This window comes from Varanus komodoensis, unplaced genomic scaffold, assembly GCF_004798865.1.
Source record: "Varanus komodoensis strain SLA01 unplaced genomic scaffold, ASM479886v1 scaffold1, whole genome shotgun sequence".
In the NCBI taxonomy this organism is placed as follows: domain Eukaryota; kingdom Metazoa; phylum Chordata; class Lepidosauria; order Squamata; family Varanidae; genus Varanus; species Varanus komodoensis.
The window spans coordinates 87,149,857-87,171,910 of NW_025335268.1; the positions used below are offsets into that span (position 1 = coordinate 87,149,857).

The 22,054-nt window shown below is 41.3% G+C and overlaps 1 protein-coding gene across 1 annotated transcript in view; it reads right to left on the minus strand.

Annotated features, from left to right (window-relative positions):
- Positions 1 to 22,054, minus strand: part of LONRF2 (LON peptidase N-terminal domain and ring finger 2) — a 57,241-nt gene that overhangs the window by 24,092 nt on the left and 11,095 nt on the right. The window contains exon 2 of the mRNA XM_044433795.1: positions 1,364 to 1,482. Within this exon, the coding sequence (XP_044289730.1) occupies positions 1,364 to 1,482 (119 nt within the window). The remainder of the gene's footprint in view (positions 1 to 1,363; positions 1,483 to 22,054) is intronic.

The window sequence follows — 22,054 nt, forward strand, 5'->3', positions numbered from 1 at the left end:
TATAATAAAGTTAATACATCAAAATTTTTCAAGAACTATGGACTACGGTCCATTCACCAGTCAATGTACTGTTTCTTACAAGCATCCTTTCAAAATAAAGTTGAAACAGATATGAAAATTCAGACAATGGAAAATGAAATGCTAGAACATGCACCCTATAGTGTTTAACAATATAGGAAAGCTGTACGGAATTCATCTGAGTCATTCTCCCCAATTGGATGCCCTCCAGATACTCTGGACTACAACTCAGCATGGTGAATAAGAAGAGATGTTGAGAGCTAAGGTCTAAAACATTTGGAGGGCATTATGTCAGAAAGGCTGGTAAAGATTGATAGTTAACAAAGGACTGCGAAAGTCAAATACTGATTTTGTATAACCTTGAAATTTCGTAATGGAGAATCCTGGAAATACCTGTATGGTAACTTAAATTCTAAGTTCCATGTCATTTTTAGTAACCAAAATAGTTTACAACTAAGAGCAGCTGAGTATGGATATACAGCCATGCTTTCAAGGTCAAAATCCAACAGTCTACCAGACCACACTAATTCTAATACTAGGATGTATTATGTTATTACATATTTATTACAAGGCAGCTTACAAGGTTCTTTTCCATTTTATCCTCACTACAACCTTCTGAAGTAGGTTAGCCTGAGAGTCTGTGACTGGCCCAAAGTCACACAGTGAGCATTATGGCTAGGTGGGGATGGATCTTCTCAGTTCCAATCCAACATTCTAAACAGTATGCCACATTGATGAAGCAAACTATGGTTTATCCCTTAAGCTCCTTCTGGTAAGGCTGGGGGCTTGTGCTTTCATTTTAAGTGTTCGCAGTTTAGCATCACGTCTAAACTTTCCAAAACAATCTTAGTCCTAATGGTTTACTGAAACAAGCCAACATCAAGCCCCAGTTTATGAAGCTAACTACTTTCAATAAACCCTATAGTTAAGGCTAACTATAATTTGTTCAGGCTTAGACATAACATTATGCTGATGCTAAATTAAAACTAAAGCAAAAGCTTCCTTTTTTTCCTTGTGATTCCACCAGAACTCCAGGAAAGAGGAAAGCATATATACTTGTACATACTGAATTATCATTCACGTGAATTCTAAATCATAATTCAGCAGTACAACCAAGCAATGCCTTTGTGTGTACTTTGGTAAAACTGACCTAAACAATGTTCAGGCTAAGCAAAACAATATGGTAAATGCCCAAAGGAAACATACAGTGCCTGAAATGTATTATTCCAATACATCTTTCGTTTCTCATTTGTGTTAGAAACAATTCTAGCTGTTGTCACGTGCAAGCAAAATCTCTATGCCTAACTTTTCTTGATTTTTTTTTAGCAACTTGCAAACCACATACCTTAGGCCAATGGGGTTTATTTCGGCACAGCACTTCTGCATCATAAAGGGCTTGCTGATGATTCTTCATAGCTGTACAAAGTTCTGCCCGCTGTGCTATTAGCAAACATTTACAGGAAGCTGAAACACAAAGAATGAGAGAATATGTAGTGAGAATTAGTGGTTTGAAATGAATGGATAATGAAATGTTAATGAATTGCTGTTTGTAACTGAAAACTTCAAATAACACATTTTACACTTTTAAAAGTACACATTAGATGCACATTGAATGAAGCGAAACCACACTCCAATGTCTTTGTATATTTATGCAAACATCTAAAACCTAGCAACTTTCTACAAAGCATTATTTCTTTCTTATTTACAAACCAAATCGTTATACACACATCTCTAAAATACTGCAGATATCAATCCTTGTATTTTTAGAACTGCATAACGAACTGCCTGATCCTTCATGTTTCATTCCAGGTGGCTAATTTCTCAGCGATCTGTATAAGCCTTACAAACAGGATGACACTTGAGCATGTAATTTTATTATGACCCTTGGCTTTACAAAACTCATAAATAAGATTCCAGTAGCTGTTACGTTTATTAAGGCACAATCCCATACAAGCTTAGGATGAAAAAGGGCCCATGACTCCCAGCATGCTGGCACTTACAGTCCCTTTTTCTACCTAACCTTGTATACGATTGCAGTATTAATCTGCTGCACTACTTCATGCTTTACAATAAATTATGCAGAAATAGCAAGGGTGGCAGCAACAGTACTTCTGAAATCATTAAAATAATTAGGGAACTTTTATGCAAATATCAGGCCATCAGTCTAGTGTTCCTTTTCATATCTTTTATTACTATTTCTGCCATTACTATTATATTACTATTAGCATTATATAATACAGATTTCTATCAAGGTTTACGTAGCATAACGAATTTTCCCATAATGATATGTTAGTTCAAAATTACTAAGTTATTAATATTTTTATTAAGTTAAAAAAAGCAGGTTGCTTACCTGTAATTGATAAGTGGCCATCTGTGCAGTCACACATATGGGTGCTGCGCCTGCACAGTGCCTTTGGCCGGAAGATTACAAGCTAACGGTTTATTTTGGCGGGAAAAAGCTCCGCTCCCCCTCCCCCACAGCCTATAAAGAGCGGAGCGTCCGCCATTTTGTTCAGTCTTTGACGACTGAACGGACGCCCTCTTGTGGAAAAAATGACTTGTAAATGAGTTCTACGGTGAACAGTATCGGTACCGAGAGAACAATGAATATCGGTACCGAGAAACAATGATAACATTCAATAACGACAGACGTCCACTCACCGACACCGAGTGGGGCCGGCGGGTGGGTTGTGTGACTGCACAGATGGCCACTCGAAGAACATCAGTTACAGGTAAGCAACCTGCTTTTCTTTGTCGTGGCCTCTGTGCATCACACATATGGGTAGATTAACAAGCTTACCATAATGGAGGAGGGAAGGTGTCCTCAATGAACAGATGAAAGAATGGCTCTGCCGAAGGAACAATCTTGTCGAGCGCAGACGTCTAAGAGGTAATGTTTGGCGAAAGTGCAAGGATTTGCCCAAGTAGCAGCTCTACATACATCGTCCATCGGTATTCCCGATGCGAAGGCCAATGAGGTAGCCACAGCCCTAGTTGAATGGCCTCGAGGGGTAGTGGGCAAGTCGATATTGGCCAGTTGGTAAGACAGTGTGATGGTATGAACTATCCACTTAGAAAGTCTCTGCGGAGTGACAGGGGTACCATGGCCCCTGGTAGCATATTTAATGAAAAGTCTATGTGAACGTTGGATAGACTCAGTCCTGGATCTGTAGAATGCTAAACAGCATTGAACGTCAAGCGAATGTAATGTCCTTTCTAACGGAGTAGACGGAGCTGGAAAAAAGGCAGGTAAAATAATATCTTGCCCCATGTGAAAAGGTGTGGATACCTTAGGCAGAAAAGATGGATCGAGCAGCAGGACAACCTTTTCTCTATGAAAATTGAGATAAGGTGGGTCTACGCGCAAAGCACAGAGTTTGCTGGCCCTCCAGGCTGAGGTAACCGCAACTAGGAATGCTGTCTTCCATGAGACAAGACGTAAATCGACTGTGGCCAACGGTTCGAAAGGAGCTCTCGTAAGCGCTTGCAGAACAACAGAGAGACTCCAGGTGGGCATTACCGGTCTGATCGACGGATTCAGATTATAAAGTCCCTTCAAAAACCTTTTAATAGTAGGTTGGGAGAAAATGGACGAACCGTCCACCATACCCCGATGATAGGCGACGGCCGCCGTATATACTTTAATTGAAGATGGTTTCAGTCCAGAGTGGTGTAATTCCAGGAGGAACTGAAGTATTTGAGGAATTGACAATGTAAATGGAGAGAATGAATGAGAGTCAGCAAAGGCGGAGAAACGCTTCCATTTAGCTTCGTAAGACCTCCGTGTAGAAGGCTTTAAAGCGGAGTCCAATATGTATTGAATGTCCTGTTGAAAGGCTGTTGGATTCGATGGCACAGTAGTCGGATCCGACAGTGCTGGTGCAGTGCCGTCCCCAGCGGATTTGGAGGTTGCAACTGTATTGGGTTCAAAAGTAGAGTTCGAACCTTTTGAAGTAGTTGTCGGTGTAGATGTAACGAAGACAGTAGTGGATTCGAAGGTCCGATTTGAACCCCTTGGAGTAGTGACTGGTAGAGACGTAGTGAAGTCAGCTATCGGATTCGCCATGCTGTTAGTTTTAATATTATATCTGGGTGACGAAGCGCGCCGTCTTTCTGGGTTATCAAGAACAGGAGCGGTGGAAGATGTAGGTATTCCCCGTGAGAAATGTCCAGCAGTGTGGGAAACCAAAGTTGGCATGGCCACCAAGGAGTAATTAGTATCCCTGTGGCCCGATCGCAAACAATCTTCGCTATGACTCTCATCACCAGTGGAATCAGTGGGAAGGCGTAGAAATTCAGATTGTTCCATGGAATCATGAAGGCGTCCCCTAGGGATTCGTGTCCGATTCCCACTCTTGAGCAGAAAGTCGCACACACCTTGTTCTGTTGTGTGGCGAACAGTCCACGTCGGGGAACCCCCAGCGATGGAAAAGGTCGTCGCATGTCTGGGGGTCCAGTTCCCATTTGTGAGAGATGAGCATGAGCCTGCTGAGAAGATCTGCTTCCACGTTGTCCGTACCGGCCAGATGGACTGCTATTATCGTAACATCTCTCGAAATGCACCAGTCCCAGATCTGCATAGAAAGTCTGGCCCTGGTTGGAGACTTCGTCCCGCCTTGCTTGTTCAGATAAAAAATGGTGGCTATGTTGTCCGATGTTACCTGAACAACCCGATGTTGAAGAACATCTTCGAAAGAGCGTAGGGCTTTGAACATGGCCAACAATTCCAGGAAATTGATATGCTTCGTGGATTCTTGACGAGTCCACGTGCCTTGAGTATACAGGCTGGAGCATGTCGCTCCCCAACCTAGAAGAGATGCGTCGGTACCGACTGTAATCGATGGGCCTCGGGACCTGAAGGGGACCCCAACAGTCAGATTGGTCGGGTTCGACCACCATAGTAGCGAATGGAGGACCGAGGATGGGACTCGAAGGAATTTCGATGGTGGATCCCTCTGTGGGTGGAACACTTTGTTGAAAAACAGCTGCAACAGACGGAGTCGCAGTCTGGCGTGTGGCACCACTGCAATGGCGGAAGCCATATGTCCTAGAAGTCTCTGGATGGACTTCGCTGGAACCGATCTGTCTCGTCGCATTCGATGAACATGGCAAGCTAGAGTCAGTTGTCTGTCCCGAGGGAGGAACGCCTTTTCCAACGTCGAATCCAAGTGGGCTCCGATGAACGTAAGCTTCTGTACCAGAAGGAGAGATGATTTCTCAGTATTAATGCAAAGGCCTAGGTCGTCCAATAAGGCGCAGGTAATACATATAGAAGTGAGGAGTGCTTCCCTGGACCTGGAGACTAGGAGCCAGTCGTCCAGGTAAGGATAAACTTGTATGCCCTGGAGGTGTAGATAAGCACAGACAGGGGCCATGCATTTAGTAAACACCCTCGGAGTGGTAGCCAAACCGAAAGGTAGAACCATGAATTCATAGAAATTGGGGGCAACAGCAAAACGAAGGAAATGTCTATATCTGGGATGGATTGCAATATGAAAATAGGCGTCCTTCAAGTCCAATGAGGCGAACCAGTCCTCTTTCCTAAGCAGCGGCAAAATATTTTGGAGGGTGGTCATTCGAAACTTCCTCGTCACAATGAATCAATTCAGACCACCTAAGTCCAAAATCAGATGTAAGCCACCGTCCCATTTGGGAACGGTAAAGTATCTAGAATAGAATCCGTGATGCCCGTCATATTGAGTTACTTGACGAATCGCTCCTTTACGAAGAAGTTGTTGTATTTCATCGAGCAGTATTGGTGTGCAAGATGTAAACTGAATCAGACTCGATGGAGGAACGGTGTCGAATTCTATCCTATAGCTGTGCTGTACGATAGATAATACCCATCCATCAGATGTGATGGACTCCCAAATGGGGAGTCGGCTTCGCAGCCGGTCCCCAGATGAGAGGGGGGTGGGTATAGGATAGGGTAGAGGAATGGTTCACCAGTCCCGTCAACGCTGCCTCCTGTCATCATATCGGCGACGGCCCTGCTGCTGAGGCTGTTGCCTGGGATGATACGGCTGTCTGTAGGGCAAACGGTTCCATGGCCACTTACGCCTTGGAAGCGACTGGAGCGCCATTTGTCCGGCCATCATGCGGGACTCATGAAGCTTTTTAAGTTTATGGTCCATCTTTGAATGGAAAAGCCCGGACCCGTCGAAGGGCATTTCTTCGATGCGCCGCTTGGTCTCTTCGGGGAAGTTGGCGCTCCTCAGCCATGCATGCCTGCGAAGAGAAACGGCACCGACCAAAGCCCTCGAGTTAGTGTCCACATGGTGCCTGGCTGTGGACAACTGTTGCACCGCGACATGCATCGCCTCCTTAATCAAGACTTTGGCCAATTCGCCCTATTGGTCTGGGAGGGCCGAGACGACATTGTGGAGGCGTTGCATTATAAAATACTGGTATCTCGCCAACGTCGCCTCATAGTTTGAGATATGCAGCCCCAAGCCTGAAGCTGCGTAGACCCTCCTGGCCAGGGATCTTGCGGCCCTCCTTATCTCGCGGCGCGGTGTGACCCCTTGCCTCTCTTCCCTGGGAGGACTCCACCACGACCGAGTTCAGCTTGGGGTGTCAGAGGAGGAATGGTATGTCCTCCTCCTGAACCCGGTACATGGCTTAGTACCTCCATGATGTTGGTTGAGGGTGAGAGGGAAAGTCCCAGGGCTGGGTCATCGCCTGCCGTAGGGTGGTGATCAAGGGCAGGACGATGGAGTTGGACTGCTCCCCGCGGATGACGTCATAGATTTTATCTGTAGACGGTCCTGGCCACTGGATGGCGTCGATGTCCAGGGACTGGACGAGCCTGGACATCAGCTCCACAAAAGAAACGTGTGACTCGTCCGGTGATGCGGGGCCCTGGGAGGTCACCGCGACGTCAGGAGAGGTAGAATCGATGTCTGAGTCATCGGAGTCCGTGCCGTAGTATGGAGGGGCCGAAGAAGAAGACTCCACTGGCGAAGCGGACCGGCTGCTTTCATCCCGGTGTACTGGGGACGTGCGCCTTGGATCCAGAGGCAGTGGGCGATCGCGAGAGCATGGTGGGGACCGATCCCTCAGCGCGGGATAGTACCCAGTCGAGTATGGCTTGCCCCAAGATGGGTAGTAGAAGCGATGCCAGTCCTCGAATCGCTCGGATCGCTGCTCGGATCGCTGCTCCCTGGAGTGGCTCCGACGGGCCCTGGGCGGGGATTCGACGACATCCGCCTCCAGTGTGGCCATGGGCATAGGCGTTGGTGACCTAGCCCTTGGGGGAGAGTCCTGAATCTCTCCGTCAGAGATCGAGCCCCGCTGGAGAGATGGAAGCGGTTCGGTCGGGGGGTCAGCCACACGACGGGGAGACCCTTGAGGGGTAACCCTCATGGCTGCCTGGAGCACTGGCTCAGGTGGGGTCGGTACGGTGGTTGGCGCCGGTACCGATGCTGCCGTCGAACCCGAGACACGGTGTCAGGGTTGGTCCGGATCCTTCGCCTTTCGGGTCGGCTTAGAGGGCTTCTCTTTCCTGGCCTTTTTGGCCGATTTGTCGGCATCGGCGTGCTTGCGCTTCTCACTTTTCTTTTTGGGAGAAGCTGGTGGGGCCCTCAAAGTAGAGGCACCTTCGTCCAATGGGCGGGAGGGCGGGACCACTGCAGCTGGGCCAGGCTTCGGAGCGGTGACCAGTGGGTCAGACTGCATAAGAGCCCGATCCCACAGGAGCCTCCGGAGGCGGTTCTCCCAATTTTTTCTGGCCTGCTTGGAGAAGGCCAGACAGTGGGAGCACCTGTCGGTCCTATGCCCCTCCCCCAAGCAGAGGAGGCATAGGTCGTGCGGGTCAGATGGTGACATCTTCGACCCGCACTCTGCACATTTGTGGAAGGCCGCTTGCTGCACCATCGCAAGAAGAAGAAAAAGGGAAACAGTGCAGAGCGTAAGAATATATTTTTGTTTTTTGTTTTTTTTAAGAAGAAGAAAATAGAATGGTAGAACTATAGAACTGCAGAATAACTAGAGCTAAGAAGAACTGTAGAAATAACTAGAGCTAACAAGAACTATCAGGGATATAAAACTGGGAGTAAAAGGAGAAAAAACAGGCTACGAGTAACAATCAAAGCGATAGTCAAAAGCGGCACGAGGCACAGTGAACGGCGGTCGCAAAGACTGAACAAAATGGCGGACACTCTGCTCTTTATAGGCTGTGGGGGAGGGGGAGCAGAGCTTTTTCCCGCCAAAATAAACCATTAGCTTGTAATCTTCCAGCCAAAGGCACTGCGCAGGCGCAGCACCCATATGTGTGATGCACAGAGGCCACGACGAAGAACCCCTGTGACACAGGAAATATTTTGTAATAAGTTTTGTTCAACTCTTAATCAGGCTATCTATTTATTCAGACTCAAGCAAGCTAACATGTTACCACGTTTCCCCAAAAATAAGACTGGGCCTTATATTAATTTTTGCTCCAAAAGAAGCATTAGGGCTTTTTTTCAGGTGATGTCTTATTTTTCTTAAGAAAGCCATAAGATGCTTGCCCCGAGAGTCCTCCACAATTCCTTTCTTGTAGTCAACAGAATAGCTCTTTCTTTTTGCAGTCATCTTGTCTGGGGGTCAAAATATCATTCCCCTTAAATCTACCATTAAATCAAGTGTTAATTGAAGACTTATGAGACAGGAATGGCAATACATGAGTGCATTACGTATGTCCATTACAACACAGGACATATTGAATTATGAAACACATCCATTCATTATCAAGTGTGCATGTTATTTGTGCTTTGTGTCTGTACTCCAACTGGTCATTCAGCAGTAAGTCTTGAGTTCATCTGTTTACATAGGCATTTACCTCTCGTTCAAAGGTGTCCGCTTGGGTATTTACAAATAATTATAATTTATATTATCATTTATTTAAGTATTAATATCAATAATATTTATATTTAAGTATATATTAATATTATTTTATAATCAATACATCCGTCATGTGTTGCAACAGACATACTAAACGCATCTGTCTGGCCGACAATCTTAACTGGGGCTCGTTTTTAGGATAGGATTTATATTACGAGCATCTTGAAAAATCATGCTAGGGCTTATTTTCCAGTTAGGTCTTATTTTGGGGGAAATATGGTAGATGTGACAATAATTCAGGTATAATCCTATACATATTTAGACAGAAAATGTCCCACAGTTATCAGCATTTTCCTGGTTGCAATGCTACAGCATTTTTTTCCTATCTAAACAAGTAGAGGATTGTGCCCTTAACCCTTTTCAGTTTAAGAAGCACAAAGCAGCCATAAACAGCAAAGAGGGAAAGGAGTTAAAAAAATATTTAAAATAAAAATAATTTAACTACAACAATTAAAATAGTCTTAATAAAGAAGTAACTATTTATGCCCTAAAGACCTTTCTAAAAAGGAAGCTTTTGAATATCCAGTGGGAGGCATGGTGGTGAGCTGGGTTGCTGGGAACCAGAGGTGGGCATGTAAATAAAAAGGAGGAATCTCTCTGGTTAAAGCTAGGTGCATATCTGAGGACAGAATGCACAGAAAAAGCAGTGCGGCAACATTACACATTTTTCTGAATGCAACTCTGTGTAAAGGCTTGGATTTTTGGGGTACAGGGAGAGACATGAGAGGTTTACAACTGATGAAGTTTGGGACCTCCCTCTTACTAAGAAAAGGGACTCAGTAAAAGAAAAGTGAACCCCTAGATAAAACCCACAGCCATTTCCTATGGAGGTTGTCTTTAGGCAGCCTCAGATACATGATCTGCAGGAAATAACCAAACCTCAAGATGCCCTAGTAAGGCTTATCAAATCTATATGCATGCACAAGCTTACATAATCATGTATTCTATATATTGTAAACAGTTCTGCAATTGGGTGTTTTTCCACCTCAGTTCAGGTGGTCTCTCTGCTGCAGTATTCCCTTCTCCTAAATAAAACTGGTGTACCTGAGAGTGTCTCCAAGTAAGACCACAGCATTTGTGCTTTAAGAAATAATGTACAAGAACAGGTATTTTCAGTTCAAGGTACTACCTGTAACTCCATAAAAGTTATATGGGATGCCAGGAAAAAGAATCCCAGTTTGCACTGTAACTTAAACAAGTGATAGTGGCTTGTTCAAAATGATGTGCATGCTCAGTGCTATTTACCAAACTACCTTACCTGCCCGTGCAGCTTGTTGTGTCATCCAAATCTGGGCAGCATGGCTTGCCTGAGGGGAAAACAACCATGTTTAATGGCTGTTTTCCCCTCAAACAAGCTATGTCACCCAAGTTCAGATAACACGACTAGCCACACGTCATTAGGCAAATGAGTCTCTGCACCAAGCCTTACACATGCCACCATGGCTCACTTACATTGCGGTGACAGTGCCAACTGGGTCACTGCAAGACCACCATAGCACAGCTTTGACTGTCACTGGATCTACTGTCTCTAAAGCCTCTTGGAATAGATTTCCATTCATCATGAAAGGTTTCTTTAATGGCCTTGAAAGTATACTGTATCCTAATTTTACTGTAAATAGGCAGAGTTATTGCTTTACTTCAAAGGTGAGAAAACTTGTGACTCTGGAAATGTTTTGGCTTATTCTTCCCATCAGTTCTAACCAGCCTAGCCAATTAAGGGAATGATGGCAGTTGTAAATAAAAATATCTGGTGGACTACAAGTTGTAGTTAATTCTACTTCAAAGAAGTTTCTGACTGGAGGATCACCAGCTCCAAGAAACAAAGTCCTTTAACTTGAATATATATGTTCTAGGCAGTGCATTGCACAGCATTCCCCAACCACAGGGAAACACTACCAAAAAGTGAAAAAACACAGCATCTCTGTAGTATTTCCAGACATAGCATCTGCGATACCTTCAACTGCCAACACCTAAAATGGAACAGAGGAGTAAAGCTTGCTATGACTACTCTACACTACCATCAGAAAGTCTGCATGTTACATGGCAGCTTTCATAGTCAACATAATGGGCTGACCTTGTTGAGCACAAGCTAACCAAAGCACAGAGTCCTATAAAGCAGTCACATCTTTCACAGGCAATTGTGGTATAGAGGATGCTGTCTGAAAATTTCATTTGTACTTTCAACTAACCAAAGCAGACAACTTTGTCACCTTCTCAAATGAAAAAAAAAAAAAAATCCATCTTTAAGGGACTCAAGCAATAACCAGGTAGTTAAACTGCTTCGTGTCCCTCAAGCTTCCTCTCCAGAATAGAAAGAATCCATTTTGTATATTGTTCTTCCCAGTTGAGGAACAGGACCCAGAAAAAGTTATAAGCCACTTCACCAAGACTCTACTCATGGACCAGTTTTGTCTCTTAAACCTCATCCTCTCTTTTCCGAACCTGTGGCTCCCGTTTGCTCAATTTCATCACTATATCCTATCCACCCATTCTCCTCAGTGTTAAATAGTGTCTATTAATATGGCTTGCAGTACATTTTCTTAATCTTACTTATCATTTCAAATGCTCTCCTTTCCTCAGTGTCCTAGAGGCCTCAGGATTCCATAATTTAAAGTGACATGTGGAAGGGAGTCACACTGATTTATAAGTGGTATTATCCTATAAATGATCTAGGGATAAACAATAGGAGGTCCTGGGGGCCTGAGAGAGAATGCCTACCACAACTTTGCCAGTGTGGCAGACAGGAGGTTTGGGATGAATAGAAGCTACACCCACCTGCTAACAGTACACTCCAGAGGCATGGATTAAAGTCTCAGCACATTTATCACCCACTCTAGTATCAAAGTGGCCTTCAACAAAACTAAACAAGTTTATATTACCTATGCAACCACAAAACATTTTTTCAGCACTGCTTATAGGTTTGTTTGTTGGGCTCCATTATGCTGGGCATTGACATATTTCAATTAGGGAAATATCAACAAATTTACATTTACTTCTTCTAGAATAAGTAGTACTGGCTCCATCCTCATTTCTTAAGCAGAATTTTCAGCTTTGGCACATTGTCTCCTTGTGTTACCATTTCCTTAGATTTGACAGAAGAGCAGAAACTCATCTTCTTACCCTCTTGTTATCTATACAAGTTGTATGAATAAAGCTATCTTGAAAGTGAGCTAACTAAGTACTTTTGCAAATCTGCCTAGTTTTTCATTAAGGACTCTAAAGACATAAGAGAGAAACAGAAATAAAAATGAGAGACACCACCAGTAATTCAAATATTTTATTTAATACTGTTCCACCATCTACTGCTTGTGGTTAAAATTCCTTCCATGCATCACATTCTACAATAAATTAGATTCAACAGCCAGGCAAACTGTACAAGGACCTCTTACTACAATCATATGCACATGCCGTACTTATTCCTTAGGACATGGGTCCCCAAACTACGGCCTGCGGGATGAATCCAGTGCTCGCTCCAAGATGGTCGCCAAGCGAGCAAGCCACCGCCTGCCTCCTGTACGTGTGTGCTCGCCGCCGCTGCCTTGCAGTGCAGGCGGGGAGGTGGTGGCTCGCTCACTCGCTCAGAGATGGGTTTGGACTTGCTGGGAGATCTCCGAGCAAGTGAGCCACCGCCGTGCCGCGTGCTTGATGCTGCCTCACACGCATACCACCAGGCACCCCCACGTCACCGGCCTGCCACGGTCAGCACAGCCTTTCAGAAAGTTTGAGGAGCCATGCCTTAGGAGTTACTTCCAGTTAATTGTTTCTAATATACACTGTGGATAACAGCAGCTTAAAAGTTCCAAATTTTATAATAATATCCTCTCGAACTAGCAATTCTGAAGGACATTTACTAGCAGTTTCCACTAATACTGCGTATTTTAGCCTCTGAAGTTTTTATTTGGTTTTAAAAAAATAATTCTGTTCCTTTTTTTCCTTTGTGAATTTTATAGAAATCAGGGTGACTCAGAAAAGAATGATTTGGCTAACTTACTGGGGAAGCTTTATAGCGCTGGTTTAATAAAGATCACATTAAGAAAGGTACACTGCCACATTTTTATCAAATTCTTGAATGGCATCTACAGAACAAACAGATTGCCAAACTTTGGTAAAACATGCGATTTACCAAAACTGATTACATGATAGACATGAACATGTAAATATTTTTTGCACAAAACTTCAAGCAACTATGTGAAACCTTCTTAAGTGCTTAGAACAGAAGCTAAGATGATAGGCAGATATTAATGTGCAACGTTGAATTGAACCAGTGAGTGGTAGCATTTTTAATTAAACTGAAAAAAGCCATAACTATGGGGGGCACAGCACATGTTTCACTTTCAAGGGTCCTATGTTCAATTTATGGCATCTCTGCCTAAGGCTAGAAACCTGCCTGACATGCTGAAGAGTCAGTGCAGGCAATACTGACAAATGATTTGACATGGTATAGATTTATGTAGTCCAATATATCTGGAGGGCAACAGGTTTCAGAAGCAGGGACTAGAGGATGGACTGTTTAACCTTACCCCTCCAAGTGCTTGTCACCATTGCGGAAAGGAAATATTTTAATAACTATATAATTTCTCCTGGCAAAAACAAATGAAAGAGGAGATTCTGAGTGGAATATAAATCTATAGGCAGAAACATTAGCGATACAAGATTGATTCCTGTATTGAAATTGGGCATTTGCAATAGCTTCTTTGGGTTAAAAAGAATTACAGTGAAAGATACACCTGTAGTTTCAGTCTCAGTTAAAAATTATTTAAACAGTTATTGGACCTGCACAACATGACTGATAAGTTTAAAATTAAAAGATGTGCAAGTCAAGAAGTAGGAAAGAGAGATAACTGTCTTGCATATCTACTTTGAAAACACTTTCTGCCGTTGCTACTACTGTGATTCACCATTTAAGAATCTTCAGAGTGCAAGCGACATTATAATCTTTCTCATTCATTCACATTCAGTCACTCTTTGAGGCACATAATTATAATGCCCTTGCACAGCAGGGGAAGAAAGGCATAGAAAATGTGTGCCTTTCTCTGTCAACCATAGGATTTGATATTTCAAGTCCAAGTCAGAGCACATGAAAACAAGGGACAGTACCAGAACACAAGGAATTAAAAAATAGGAACAAAGCCTCAAATAGTGTCAAGATATATAGCAAATTATAATAAGGCATGAAATGACAAATGCACTGAAGGATTTTCTTTGGAGCAAAGCAAAATGCTTAAAGCACTTCAAAAGGATTTGATGACTTCTTTTTTTAACCCTCATGTCCAAGTCCAACAATTGATCAGTGTTGTCACACTTTTCCCATGTAGAGGAAGTAAGAAAATTAAAATGTCTTCTATATTAGAATCTAAATAGAAAATAATTTTGGCTGGGGTTACTGAAGCAAACACAAAGATTATGTCTATTTACAGTTAAAAGTATATGACTGATTAACATTCTTCTCTTTTTCAGGGCTGGTTTACCCTGAAGGTAGTAAAATATACTCCCTTCAAGCAGAATGACAACTATCCAGATTAGTTATTCTGCTAAATCACAAGCTATTAACACAGATATAAAATGCCAATGATAAACTAGTATGACAGGAATGTGGGTAAACTTGTTATCACACATATCAGGGTGGAAAAAAACAATGGTTTTTTAAAATAAAAAATCAGATTTTTAAAGTTTAAATTGGATTATTTTCAAATAAAATGCTTTTGAGGAAAAATCTAAGGGTAGTTTTCTATTTAAGATACATTATAGTCCAAAGGTTGTTCATCATGAAATAAGGATTAGTTTTTAATTATGTAACATGAGATTGTATATTCATGCAATGTCTAAATTGTTTGGTAAATGAATTCCATTAATCCATTCACAATGTCAGGTTATTCCTGAGGTTTCTGTAAGATTAATGGGCCATTTTTGTATCTCGTAAATGTTTAAAACTGTGGATTTTGCTGGTAAAGATCACTTGTCTCTTCTTCACAGCAAAAATGTTCTAAACTAAACATATGGAGTTTAGTTTAAAGACCTTAATTCCATTGTTCATTTGCAAATCTATGTACACAGAATCTACCCCTTACCTCCTAAGTGCTAAATTTAAAAAAAAAATCCAATGAATAGAAGAAGATTGTTGGGAGTAGAATAGATCTACACAAGAAGCTAACTGTGACAAGGGAGGGGCAAGCAGTAAAAATGAAAGTGAAACTTTTTGAGCAGAATACTCCACAAGTCTTTGGATCTTCTTGAATATAGCCACAGGTTTATAAGATTATTCTTTCCTTGGAGGAGAAAACCTGTAATGGTAGCAGGTCATTAAAAAAAACCCAGTTTGGGAATACTTTAATAAAGTTTCCCTACCTACAGGTAAGGCAAGCATGCATGCAAATTAAGTAGAAAACCTGATTTAAATCTTGTCTTACTGAGTAGTGATTTAAATCACCAATCAAATGCACCCTGAAACATCTTGCTATCATGGCCTTTTTCTTAAAAAAAAAAAGACTGGTGTACAGAGAGATAAATTAATCTATCATTAAAATTGAAATTAACCTTCATGACTGTCCAAGATTTGATCCTGGGTTCTGATCAAAACTTAGCTATGACACCACAAGGCTCAATGCTCTTTAGCCTGCAATGGTGCCAAATATAGGATAACTCACTACTCATGAATAAATTCAAGCACCTGCCTATCTACCCTCAGAGAAAAGAGGAAAGGTCAGTGATTAAAGCAAGATGGAAACTGAAAGGTGAGAACAATAAGATTTCATTAAAGTGTTTCATGCATGCATTTTTCAGGAACACAGTTCTTTTTAATTATGATGTCCAAGGAAGATATCTGTAAAATGTGGTGAGCCATTTAGACTTTACTGATGTGCAAGTTGGTGATTTCATCTCCCCATACCAAAATAAACCTTTAACTCTTTTTATTGTCTTTTTACAGTTAATGTTTTATGCTATTTTATTTTTTAAATTCTCTTTAATTTTATTTATAACATTTGTATGCTGCCCAATTGTGCAACAGCACATCTGGGCGGCTCACAATTGCAAGATAAAAACACAATAAAATCAATAACATATTAAAATAAAATAACAATAAAATGCAAGCAGAAAATACAAAACAAAGGTCTTATGGCATTAGTTATTAAAATATTTTTTAAAAAGGAAAGACTTCATCTGGTGCGGAAAAGAAAGTAAGGAAGGTGCCAGGTGGATCTCCTTGGGGAGAGCATTCCAAATAAGGGGAGCAGCTGCAGAAAAGGCCCTCCTCCTAGCAGCCATCCCTCTCACCAATTTAAGGGATGGCTCACACAGGAGGGCCCCCTGGGTAGATCTCAAAGGCCAGATGCAGACACTCCCTAACCCTAACCAGGGCCTAAGCCATTTAGGGCTTTATATGTCAACACAAGCACCCTGAATTGGGCCCAGGGCACAAGTGGTAACCAATGAAGATCTTTCAGTATAGGTGTTATGTGGGCTGCTCCAGGGACTCCCATCACCAACTGAGTGGCCCTATTCTGTACCAATTGTAATTGCTGGGCTGTCTTCAAGGGCAGCCCCATGTGGAGCACATTTATTTTGTATGATACCAGTGCATGGGTGACTGTTTATCTGTTGTATTTTATTGTTTTTACACTTGGTTGTAAACTGTCCTGAAATCTTTGGCTATGGGCAGTATAGAAATGTTGCTGTTATTATTAAGAATAATAATAATCCCTTTTATATCAGAAAGGTCTCATATTCCTGGTTACAAATAATAGTAATTACTGTGTAATTCAAGAATTACTGTTATCTAGTGGATGTGAAAAAGCACATTAAGAACATAAGAAAAGCCATACTGAAACAGACCAACAGTCCATTCAGTCCACCACTCTGTTCATATGGTGGCAAACCGACTATATACAGGGCCCCTCAAGCCTTACTGGCCATTTTAACATAATAAATACTGCAGTTAGAAAACTTTTGCCTTGATCTGTGTAGAAGGGAGTGGGGAGGGTGAAAATTTGCCCCTGACATTTAACATAAAGTACAAACATGTAAATCAGTCCAGAAACCCTTCAATTGTAATAGTTGTTTATGATTTAGGTACATTAGAAGCACCTTAATTATAAGTTTCATTCTAACTCTCTACTGTAACTTGAGAAAGCTCATCTAACAATCATTCTACAGCCACTGTCAAAGTTCACTTAAGTATCACTTAGGCTGCAATCTGTATTTCAGAAATCCTTTATTCAACCACACAAAGACAGCTGCCTAGTATCAGAATACTTCTGTATTTTATCATTATTTTTCCATGACTTAAAATTCCACTAAATGCTATAAATTAAACATATTAAATAAAAAGTACCTTACCAGAGTGCTTACACTCCAATAAATGGGAAACTAAAGGCAGGATAATCTGGATGAAAATATTTATATCCAGAAGAAGTAAACTGTCAAGCCAAGCACCGATCAATTTTGTAATATTCCATACCTGCCAAATACTACCTGTCTTGTGTAAACATGCTTTACTTGCCCAGTTGTAAGAAGTTGACTATCATTTACTGAAGGATAGGAAATTTTCAGGAAGCACATTAGGAAATGGCTGACATTCCATTATTGAGAAGATAAACATTTTCACCTGAGATGCATTGAACTTGTGTCAAGGTTTGGGATGGGAACAGTTCAGTTTTCCCATAAATATGCCTTATAGACAGATTTTGCACAGATTTGTCAACTGTGGAATCTACTTTCCTTTTAACTTAATTGTAAATTTCTTATTTGCCTTTAATAGTTGAGAGGTGAGTCATATGCTTGAAATGTTTAAGTACACATGTTTCAATGCTGTAAAAATCAGAACCTAAATATGTGCAACTGGATACACAGCATTATCAAAATGAGTCGATAACATAATCTCAGTTTGCCTATTATGATTATTAATTATATTTTAGGCAGTCCAAGAACAAGAAATATTGGTATATTGCCTCTCCATTAAAAAAATCAAGGCAAGGTACAAACTTTTTTTTAAATTGTCCCAACAATGAAAATTGACAAGAGTCAGAAGTATAGCAGCTAATGTGACTTATTCGCATGTAAGTTTGTATATGATTACAGCCCAAGTGTGTTTATATATGCTAACAGCCACACTACATTCCAATGTGTGCATCACCATAGAGACTGAGAGGGTAGACAATGGAATGGATGTGTGCAGAACAGATTCAGCCACTGAATCTTTTTCAGGACTCTTTTCCTAGTTTTCCAGAGTTCTGCTTTTCTTTGGCACAGTGAGGTCCATATGTGAACATTCAAAAAGAAGTGGGAATGCAAGGGACTGCTGTGCAGGATACTGTTACTGCCTACCTTTCCAAGCATGTCAGGATGGAATATTCCAGTATACCTGGGAAGAGGTGTTCCTGAGTGCTGTATACTTACTGTCCCAGCACTCCCTTTTCCTGCAGGATTGATATCACAGTGTTCCCAATATTGATCTCTGGAAATATCAAGTGCCTGTAAAAAGGGAACTTCTGCAGTGCAATGGAGGACAGACAGAGACAGCTGGTGCTCCCCCACATTCAGCATGTCACTCAGGAACAGAAAAACCTAAGTAACTAATATGAATATACTAAAATGATAAAAGATATGCCAAGATATTACATTTTTACACTGCCTCATGAAGATGAGAGCTACTGACAGTCTCTAGGTAACCAGAACTCCCACTGCATGATATTCTTCTACATGCACATACTAGACTAGAACAGCTGGGTTCTGGTAAATGTGATGCATTTGAAAAAGAGTGGGTTGATCACTTCCTTTCAAAAGGTCACATCATCCCATTTCTAATTACCAAACATATTTGTTTGCTTCTCAGTCATGTTTAGCCAGTACAGTAATAATTTTAAAGCTCTGACTGCCACATTTTACTGAAAGTCGTTGATAAACTCCTTATTTTTTGCGCTTCTGCCCTGATTTGGAAAAGCAAAGGCAGCACAGAAGAATTAGTATATACAGAATCAATTCCTATTGCTTTATAAACCAGCCTTTTCAAAGTCATTTGTTCCTCTTAGGTGAACAAACAGCACTAGGCAAGAGAGCATGTGCATGCCCTGAAAAGTTTATTAAAACCTTAGCTCAGACCTAGATTAAGATAAGACATGCTTGCTAGGTCAAAGAATGCTGGGATCCTTAGTCCAGAAGGCATGTGCGGCATCTTGCCATTGCCACATGAACGCTGCTTCCATATAGGTTATCAAGGCAAGAGAAGGAAAAACTAAACTATATAAGCACTTTTAGCTTCTGAGTTACATATTAACCAAGACTGTATGTTCTCTCTGTCTATCCTTTTCTTATTTTCTTTTGAAAATGAAGCAAAGAACACCACAGAAAGAAAATGGAGAAGGAGTCAGATTTTTTTTAAAAAGTAGTTTGGGAGCCAAATTACTTATTCCCTACCCCAACCATGAAGGAAGCAAAACCATTTAGAAGAGAAGCCTGATGGTGGTGGGTGAATTTCAATTTTCTGGCCTTAGGAATAGAGGAAGCTGTCTCAGACTGAGTCAGACACTTGGGTGATATAGCCCCCTAAGGACTTGCAGTGGCTCTCCAGAGTTTCAGGCAACCCTAACCAGAAATGTCAGGGACTGTCCCCGGGATTTTCTGCATGGAAAGCATGCATTCTTCCACGGAGTTATGGCCCTTCCTACCTGCTGACTTACTGGCTGTGAAGCAGAGTCCTGCTTGCAGCAGGCACAATCAGAGGGCAAAAAGATAACTCCAGAGGCCCAGTAATCTATATGCACCTGTTAAAAGTCTATGACTAAGAAGAATGCTTTTTCAACCTTCGTCTTTAATGTGTGTCAAATAGGTCTGTGACCTGAAGAAAATATCAGAAACGCAGGCACAAGTGACATATTGGAAAATAAGACTGGGATCCAAACCAAACACAGGAAGCTGCACTGCCCATGACTGGATGGTCAGTCTAACCCTCCTACTGTCTACTCTGTGGGCAACACTCCAGAAAGAGGACTTTTGCCCATCATCTGAGCTTCATAGATTGTCAAGGCCTGAACCAAAGACCTTTTGCATGAGAAACAAGTGCTCCACCATTGAGCTATGATGCAACTACGAAAGGCTATGGCTGGGTAGTTCATGGACCTGCAGTTGAGGAAAAAGAAGGAAGCACCCACTGGGTATTTGTTTCATCTATATTAGCTTTTTGACCATATAATAGAAATGACTGATCTTGCATACAGAAAGACACCTATCTCTATAAACTATGCAACAAAGCCACTTCATCTTTGCCCTTTAAATCATTCATCTTCAATACTGGTGCTTCTTTATCCAATGCAGTATTCAGGAAATGCTTGTGGAGGCCACCATCCCAAAGTAAAACAAAGATCTCTTTCCAAAAGCAGCAGTTGAAAAGTGGAATATCAGAATTTCACTTTTTGTAAAAGTAAAGCAAGCACATCAATATTAGGCAGTCACTCCTCACTCCCTTACTGAATCTTTCTAGATACTGAATGAATGGCTTGTAATGACTATTAATTTTTGATACTACTTGAATACTTATTTATAATAGTCATATCCTATCTTTCTACTATTCATCTTTCTACTACTTTCTTTTGATTCGGTAGCCAAAAAATAATTGAAATGAAAGCCATATAAAAGCAAACAGAATCAAAGCTCATCCACTACCACACCTTAGTCTAACTAATATCAGTCTTCACCAAGGACTACAAAGATAAAAAGCCGTGCCACATTTCCTATCAGCAATAGTGATGGACACACCTAAATATCATTTTTTGACATGCTCCATTTATTACACAGCAAACAATAAGCCTCTTTCAAAAGGTAAACACCAAATGACTTGAAACACTCTTTTCCAAACAGCCTGAAATTGGTAATTAATACAGCTTTAAAAACAAGCTCTCAAATAGCCACAGTAAAGAATTCATCCAACTGCATATGGCACAGAGACAGTTATCAGCTTAGTACTTTAAATGATGCAAGTTGCTGAGACCTACTTGTAGTAGAAGCTGAAGGAATCAGAAGTGAGGAAAAATGAAGGCCTGTGTTGAATTTCTTTAACCGTCTTAAATAAGTTTACACAGAAGTAAGTTTCACTAAGGTCAAAGGGAAGTATTCTCTGATGAGTGAGTGCAACGTTAAATCCTTACTGTTATGGTAAACCAAGTAGCTATTACAAGAAAAGTGAAAAGACCTATCAGATAGAAAGATAGAAAGTAGAGGCAACTGAAACTGTGGTTAATTTAAACTTAGGGCCCATAATACGAAGCAATGCTGACAAAATTATTTGACTCAAGTAATTTAGACGGCTTCTTCCTAACTTGTAGTGGCAAAACCTAAAGCACAGCTTCATCAGCAAAACATGGTCCAGTAAAAGAAGTTTACATAGATTAAAACAGGCTGCAATTTTCATATTTCAATAGGTATTCACATTCAATAGGTAAAAAAAATAATACAGTGTATTTAAAATGTTCCACATACTTTATTTCCAAGATCTTTACTCAACAGCCCTATAAGGTAGACTCGTGTTACCACCCCAGTATCACAGAAAGAATCTGATACTGAAAAGTTGCTTATGGTTACCTGGTGAATTAGCTTCAGAAGTGAAACTTGAACTGGGGACCAACTGAACGTCCCCCCCCCCAAAAAAAAGATTTTCTCAATCAGTTTTACTGGGTTCCAAAACACTTCCGAAACTTTTCCTGCTTCTTCCAGTGCCAGGCAATGCACTGCCCAGTTATACAACACATGCATAGAGCTTTGTTTTTCTGGCCATTAACTATATGGAGAAACTGGATGGGTAGCATCATAAACCGTTACACAAGCTATTTATTTCTTTTTATTCCTAACATGTACAGTAATAAAGCAATTTGAAGTGGAAGAGCCAGTCCACCTGCAACAGCAACACTACCCATTATGACTAATCTCGTGTTTTAGTCCAACTTTCAAGATTTGAGAAAAACTGACAGTTATTCCAACAAGAAATACCTTTCCTTGAATACCTCTTTGTTCCTATTAAGGAAGATTTAAGAACCAAAACTAACCACCTGCCCACATCTTATTTTTATATACCCACAGTGCCACACTTGGTAAACAGCACTTCAAGTAAGGCATAATCCACCCACACATCCTCCCAAAATACACAAGGTGTGAGGAAAGGATTGTTATT